Here is an 8,458-nt window from a genome sequence, read left to right on the forward strand (position 1 = left end):
TTTTACTATAGTTAAGACAACAAATATAGCCACTAATATATATGAGAGAATAAATAAACTTTAACAAACCTTGTGTCCTGTCAGCCAGCCACTATAGAAGCCTTTTTTATACTTTATATCAACTTTATATTAATTACGACACACTCGTTATTATTTACCGTTCGTTTTTCATTTAACCGTTCCACCTGTTATTTCCTGTCACTACCTTTCAAAATTAAAGCACCCGTTTCACACTGGACAGCACCTTTTCAAAATAAAAGCATCACAACATTGTAAAACACCTAGAAAATGTACAAACATGAAAAACAAGCTATATAAAATAAAAACACCAATAGGAACCTTGCTAAAGGTCATTTACAGCTGTGTTTAAAATAAATAGAAAAGTAATATAGTGATTGGAGTATTTACTACTTTTTAATGGTGTCCATTAACAGTCTTATCATAACATTTATTATTATCAGTAGCAGCTCAAAACCAGATAATTTACTGTATTTTATAAAGTGATTGAATTAATATTGAGCAGAATTTAGTTCAGAGTTTTGGTCCGGCCCCCGTAACCTTCGTGGTATTGGTCATGTGACCCCTTGGGGAAATTAATTGCCCACCCCTGCCCTAGACTATAGATCCAGAAACTTAATTTCCTCATCTTTGATTGCCTACTTACAAAAAACTTGGGGAAAATGGTCCAACGACTGAGCAAGATGGGCAATTTGGTGGCTATTTGATATACAAATGAGAGTCAAAAACTCAAAATTTCGCTTGGGAACCATTTTTTTTGGATGCAGCACCCTTGAAATAAGTAAAGTAGGCCAGTTCCTGACTTGTACCCTTAAATGCTCCTCACTTTCACTTTATGGACAATTCCGTCTAGACTATCATGGCCACAGCCTGTTTCAGTTTGCAGTATGTGCTGTTCATTCTGGGAATACAGCAGCAGGAATGTCCTGCTGTAGTCCAGTGTAGCTGAAAGTCTGTGCTGTGTGCTGGTGCAGGCTCTGAGAGGAGGAGTGTCCTGGGGTCAGGAGCAGTTCCAGCTGCTGCTGCAGGAGAGTCAGGCCAGTGAGGCTGGCTCTGGACCAGCAGAAGATGTGGGTCTGGAGGAGCTCCGCTATCACTGGATGCTCTACAAGTCCAAACTGAAGGATGTGGGAGACATCAGGGCCAGGTCCAGTTCTAAGGTGAGACGAGAGCTGACTGTTCAGCATTGTAGATACTAGGGTTGTCAAAAGTATCGATACTCAAAAAAGTATCGATACTAAAACGTTGTATCCGGATACGATACTCATTTTCAAAAGTATCGAGTATCTGAAGCTTGTTATCATAGTTTCAGTTTCTTTTTGCACAACTGTTTTTTATTGTTATTTATTTATTTATTTATTTTGTTCCTTTCATGAAAGTGGACAACAAAATGTGTACAGAGACACTCTACACCTTCATGATTAGAAAGGAGCAGCAAGAAGAAAACATTTCTTATGTTTTTCTGCCCCTTACTTGAACAATAAAATAAAAAAAAGATGGTCTGACATCACATACAATGGATTTTCAGTAGCCTACACCAACAAAACTTTGATTATAACAAAACACTTAAAACAACAAAAACAAAAAAGACAAAAAACAAACAAAAACCCATACAAGTACATGTTATCATCTCAAAAACAAAAGACCAAAAAACAACTGATCGTAAACAATCAGTTTAAGATTCTAGTACATATTGACAATTTTTTCTGCATTTATACATTTTTTAAAATCTATTAATGTCTGTACAACCTTTTAAATCCTGTAGTTGGGAATTCCATATTTATAAATATTTAACCTGTGGTTCTGTTAATTTTAACATGTTGCATTTTTCTTGTTAATAAAAATATTTCTGTTAAATTTTGTTATGAGACATTTAGAGCTGCAGAAAATCAGATTGTTACTGAAAAATCAGGAAACAAAGTTCTATAGAATTTGGCAACCATTTATTGATTATTTTAACCAGAACACATAATGTGAGGGCAAGTTATAGAAGTGCTCTTAATAGAAGGAAATACATTTTATTTTATTTTATCTCCTACATCCGTCTACTTTTCATTTTGAGATTAGAAGTTAATACAACTTAAATTACCTTTTTGTGTAAACGTGTACTTGTAAATGTGTATGGTGTCTGTAGTGACACGTCTGTATGTTAAAAATGAGGCAAATCAATAAAAAGAGTTGAAAAAATAAAATGAAAAATAAGGTAAAATGTTTATGGTTTTAAAGGGCTTTCAACATTATGTCTGGACTCTGGAGTACATGAAGGCCATTTCCATGCTAATTATATCTCATAAATTGTTGCAGCAATTTTTGAGTTGGTACCAGTTACACAGGTTTGGTCCTTAACTTTGATTTTGATAGAAATGGTTAAAAATTCCTTTCAAAATATCACATTAAAACCTTGAAGAAGACCATAGAAAAACCCATGCTGTTATGTGGTTTAAAAAAAAGCCAGGGTCCTTCATTAACTGACGTGCGTCACTGTGATGCTCTTTTCACTGCACTGTTGTTTTTTTCACCACAAGGTGGTAGTGCAACATAATTTAGAGCAGTAGTTCTCTACCTTTTTGAGTCGCGAACCCCAATTTAACATGCATGTTATCCGCGACCCCCGCTCACTGAACACAATCTCACAGGCACAGTTCAGATCATACAAAAAAGAAACAAAATGCCCAAAAAAGGAAACAAAATGACTTTAAAAAGACACAAAATGACTTAAAAAAGACACAAAATGACTTAAAAAGGAAACAAAATGACTTAAAAAGGAAACAAAATGACCAAAAAAGGCACAAAATGACCAAAAGAAGACACAAAATGACTTAAAAAAAGGCACAAAATGACCAAAAAAAGACACAAAATGACTTAAAAAGGAAACAAAATGACCAAAAAAAGACACAAAATGACTAAAAAAACCCACAAGATGACCATAAAAAGACATTAAATGACCAAATAAAAAAAAGACACAAAATGACTTAAAAAAAGCACAAAATGACCAAAAAAAGGCACAAAATGACCAAAAAAAGACCCCAAGGTTGAGAATAGCTGATTTAGAGCACAACTGCACAGGCACAGTTAAGATTTCGGGTGTGTGACTCATACTGAGGTTTTGAACTCTGTCACCATTATAAATGGATTCATATACTTTTTATCTCTGCAGAGAGTCCAAGCCAAACAGGAGGAACCAGCCGCCACAGCAAAGCTGCAAAAGGTAATGCCAAACCATTTAGCATTTTAAAAAGATTAGTCAACATAACTGGACAGCACAGCTGTGACTAAGATTATTGTCATTGTTTTGATTTGCTTATTGAGAGTCAAGTTTTTATTTTAATGAAAACAATTCATTTATAGAGTTTCATACACTACAGGCCAAACGTTTGGAAGCAACTTTAATCAATCACGTCGTTGTAGTTTCACTACATTGTGTTATAATTAAGGATGACTGCCGATTCCTGTTTGTGAAGCTGATCATAGTGTGTCCAGGAGGGGGCAGTTAGACTCAGTACCAACTGATACTAACTCTATCTCTCTCTCAATTCAATTCAATTCAATTCAATTCAATTGGCTTTATTGGCATGACGTAACACTGAACATATTGCCAAAGCAAGCGTCATAAAAAAAAGATAACAGTAAGGAAAGCAATATTTACAATAAATTATTATAATTCTATCATTCATTTTAAAGGAATTAAGAATTTGAAAACTAATAACAATAAAAGAAAGCAATATTTACAATAAATTATTATAATTCTATCATTCATTTTAAAGGAATTAAGAAAAGAAAAACTAATAACAAGAAAAGAAAGCAATATTTACAATAAATTATTATAATTCTATCATTCATTTTAAAGGAATTAAGAATTTGAAAACTAATAACAATAAAAGAAAGCAATATTTACAATAAATTATTATAATTCTATCATTCATTTTAAAGGAATTAAGAATTTGAAAACTAATAACAATAAAAGAAAGCAATATTTACAATAAATTATTATAATTCTATCATTCATTTTAAAGGAATTAAGAAAAGAAAAACTAATAACAAGAAAAGAAAGCAATATTTACAATAAATTATTATAATTCTATCATTCATTTTAAAGGAATTAAGAATTTAAAAACTAATAACAATAAAAGAAAGCAATATTTACAATAAATTATTATAATTCTATCATTCATTTTAAAGGAATTAAGAATTTAAAAACTAATAACAATAAAAGAAAGCAATATTTACAATTAATTATTATAATTCTATCATTCATTTTAAAGGAATTAAGAAAAGAAAAACTAATAACAATAAAAGAAAGCAATATTTACAATAAATTATTATAATTCTATCATTCATTTTAAAGGAATTAAGAAAAGAAAAACTAATAACAATAAAAGAAAGCAATATTTACAATAAATTATTATAATTATATCATTCATTTTAAAGGAATTAAGAATTTAAAAACTAATAACAATAAAAGAAAGCAATATTTACAATGAATTATTATAATTCTATCATTCATTTTAAAGGAATTAAGAAAAGAAAAACTAATAACAATAAAAGAAAGCAATATTTACAATAAATGATTATAATTCTATCATTCATTTTAAAGGAATTAAGAAAAGAAAAACTAATAACAATAAAAGAAAGCAATATTTACAATAAATTATTATAATTCTATCGTTCATTTCAAAGGAATTAAGAAAAGAAAAACTAATAACAATAAAAGAAAGTAATATTTACAATCATTGAATTACAATCAATCTATCATACATACAATCTAACCGTCCCAGCAAAGAAGAAGAAAGACAAAGAAAAAATAATAATAATAATCTAAATCTAAACTTACAAATAACACATTTAATATTTCTCCGTCTGTTCCTTGATGCATTAATGTTGGGACCTAAATTAACTTTATCTTTGCAGGCAACTGTTGTGTTTTATATTCAGTTATTTCCAGTGATGCTGGGTAGCGCAGTGTTCACAAGGTGAAAGATGAGCGTAGGCGGAAAAAACATGATTCACAGAATAACAAGTGTGAGAGAAATGGGAAAGAGTGTCGGGGCCTGAGCTGAATCTGTTTACTGTGGTACATGGTGTTTCTGACTGCTCTGTGTGGGCGAACTGCTTCAGCTTTTATCTTTCTTCAGATTCTTCAGATTTCCTATACTTAGCAGCTGATTAAATGTAGAAATGCCAATGTGTTGGTAGCTAAATATAGACATTTTAAACATTTTTCCAGGGTTTATGAGGTATTGAATAATCACAAAATCAACAAAAAGGTAGAAGAATTGAAGAATTTCCAGCAGAAATATGAAAAGGCAGTTTAGCCTTTGTAGTTAGTCAAAAGATACAAAGAAATCAGAGCCATCTGATATTTTAATGTTGGAATGGTTCATAAATGATTTGCTTGGGATGATTAGATCTTCTTTATTTTATTTCAGTTAGAACTCATACAGTATGATTGTTGATTGAGCAAAAATTTCCTAATATCATATTATGTATATGCTTTAAAGAAGGAATATTAGAAATAAATGCATGTTTAATATCATTCATCTATCATTATCCTTAACCGCTTAGCCGCACTTTCGGGGGGCTGGAGCCTATCCAAGCTGACATTGGGCGAGAGGCACCCTGTATACTGTAAACTATCACAGGGCTGATACATTAGGGCTGTTTCCACTAGCGGGCAATACCCGGAATGAGGCGGGTCTCACTCACCGAAACTCCACTAATTTGAATACGAGCAGTCTGGAGCCGGCATTTGTCGGGACTTTTTTCGTCCTTTCATAGATAGATCGCTAAGTGGGATGTGACGTAGTACTCTACACCAGCTTTTCTCAACCTTGGGGTCGCCAAATCATTTTGGAAGTCAGCTCTGTCTCCACTGTGTTAAAGTGTTCATGGTCTTTTTGGTCATTTTGGGGTTTTTTTGGGTCATTTTGTGTCTTTTTTTGGTCATTTTGTTTCCTTTTTTTGGTCATTTTGTGTCTCTTTTGGTCAATTTGTGTCTTTTTATAGTAATTTTGTGTCTTTTTTTTATCATTTTGTGATCAATTTGTGTCTTTTTAGGTCATTTTGTGTCTTTTTTTGATCACTTTGTGTCTTTTTTTAGTAATTTTGTGTCTTTTTGGTCATTTTATTTCTTTTTTTGGTAATTTTGTGTCTTTTTTTGGTAATCTGTGTCTTTTTAGGTCATTTTGTGTCTTTTTTTGATCACTTTGTGTCTTTTTTTAGTCATTTTGTGTCTTTTTGGTCATTTTATTTCTTTTTTTGGTAATTTTGTGTCTTTTTTGGTAATTTGTGTCTTTTTAGGTCATTTTGTGTCTTTTTGTATGATCTGAACTGTGTGTGTGAGATTCTGTTCAGTGAGCGGGGGTCGCGGACAACATGCATGTTAAATTGGGGGTCGCGACTCAAAAAGGTTGAGAACTACTGCTCTACACGACAACAACACACGCCATTTGTAAAAGCCGGCGAAGCAGTGTTCCAACTTAGCCACTTTATTGCTAAATTTAGCAACTTTTCAGACCCCCTTAGTGACTATTTTTCAAGAAAACAACTGGAGACAAATCCAGCGACTCCTTCTTACTCTTCTTAACGAGCCGCTAACGAGCCGGAGGCCGGCTTGTTAAGAAGAGCCGCCGTTAGCTACAGTTAGCTCTGTAGCAGTACAGTGTGTATGTGCTGCTGCTGCAGGAGGTGTTCACTTAGCGATCTCTGTTTGTTTACAGCAAGCACCAGACACTCAATGCACAGTTAGTGATGCCGTTAATTCACAATCACTATGTTTATGATCAGTGGAGACTCTGTGCATAATTAGCCATGCTGCTTTCAGCTGCTGACGTTGTGCACAGTTAGCGACGGTGAAAACCAAACGTCACCTCCAGAGTCTCTAAATCCCTCTGGGGGCTAACTGGTAGTGGAGACACACAGAGTGAGTCGGCGTGGCCTGAGACTTTCCACCTAGTGGAAACACGGCTAGAGACAGACAATCACACTCTCATTCACACCTGCGGACAATTTAGAGTCACCATAAGTGCATGTTTTTGCCGGAGTACCTGGTGAGAACCCATGCAGACACAGAGAGAACATGCAAACTCCACACAGAAGAGCTGCAGGCCGGAGTCAAACCGGCGCCCCTCTGGCTGTGAGACAGGAGAGCTAACCACTAGACCACCGTGGAGCCCATGGTTAATATCAATGTGTTTTAAATAAAGGCCCACTTCTCTCTGCCACTGAGTTAAATACCAGTGAAGCTGAAAATGACAGCATTCATGTTTAATATGGCACATATAAAGTAAATAAAGTGTGAATGAGTTAATGAATAATTAAGTTAATCAGAAACAACTTGATGCTGTCAGAGATAGTATTGAATTTGTCACGTGGTTTCATTTCTAATTTATTTTTGCCCCTTTACTTAACTGAGTCATAACTCCTATATTCCAAGAACACTGTTGCTGTAGTATCAAGCTGTCCATCGCCTGAATACCTCAATAGAAAGTAGTGTTGAACAAATCTGTCACAGTATGTCCTACACATGGCAGGACCAGGACAAAGATTTTAATGTGTATACTATAAGCCTGTGTTGCTGCTGTCGTTCCAGAAGCCCGGCTTGTTGCAGCGGGTGTGTCGGCTGGCTCTCCCTCTGTGGCTCCTCCTCCTGGCTCTGCTCCTCCTGGCCTTCCTGCTGCCCCTCATGGAAGAAGGCAGCAGCTGCTCCCTCTCCAACAACTTTGCTCGATCCTTCAACATCATGCTCCGTTATGAGGGGCCGCCCCCCACATAGGAAACTCTCCTTGGATAAAGTAATTGAATCTTGGAGCGAGGCTTCTTTAGGAAATGTTAACGCTTCTCCTTTGATTATCATGCGTTAATGTAACAGAGCACACATTCTTCAGTTCAGTCCAAAGGCTTTGCAACAAATCTATCACTCATTTTAAAAACAACTCATGTCGGAGCATGCACATCTGCAAATGACAAATACCCCATCAAATGCCATACTTTGCAGTTTAAAAATTAGGATCTGTAAACTATCACACGACTTATCATGAAGAATCAACAAAAGTCCAATATGTCTACAAATCGAATGCTCATTATAAGAAAAGCTATAATATCATTTAACCAAAGTCAGCTTTTGTCATCTTTCAGTGCCATGCCGTCCTAACAGTTTAAATATGATCGTCACTTTTTATATAATTGAGATGAAATAATGTTTATTTCAAGTTTAAATATCTTTTCTTTAAAAACCACCAGTACAGCAGTACACCACTTTACAGCAGTCTTTTGCTGCCATCATGACAAAAAATAAACTTTGCTCATTTATTTTTTTCATTATTTCTGCATACCAAACTATCAGTTTTAACAAGACGCTATTTTGCTTATAATCACATCATATCAGATGCCATGTTTCCATCAACAAATTTTGATGCGCATTATGAAGATTTGCATAAGAAAA

The 8,458-nt window shown here is 34.3% G+C and overlaps 1 protein-coding gene across 1 annotated transcript in view; it reads left to right on the top strand.

Annotated features, from left to right (window-relative positions):
* syne3 (spectrin repeat containing, nuclear envelope family member 3) overlaps window positions 1-8,254 on the top strand; it is a 68,623-nt gene extending 60,369 nt beyond the window's left edge. Inside the window, exons 15-17 of the mRNA XM_059352907.1 lie at window positions 993-1,178; window positions 3,176-3,226; window positions 7,607-8,254. Of these exons, the coding sequence (XP_059208890.1) occupies window positions 993-1,178; window positions 3,176-3,226; window positions 7,607-7,789 (420 nt within the window). The 3' untranslated portion in view covers window positions 7,790-8,254. The remainder of the gene's footprint in view (window positions 1-992; window positions 1,179-3,175; window positions 3,227-7,606) is intronic.
* The last annotated feature ends 204 nt before the right edge of the window (window positions 8,255-8,458 follow it).

The sequence above is a fragment of the Centropristis striata genome, chromosome 16, assembly GCF_030273125.1.
Source record: "Centropristis striata isolate RG_2023a ecotype Rhode Island chromosome 16, C.striata_1.0, whole genome shotgun sequence".
Lineage (NCBI taxonomy): Eukaryota > Metazoa > Chordata > Actinopteri > Perciformes > Serranidae > Centropristis > Centropristis striata.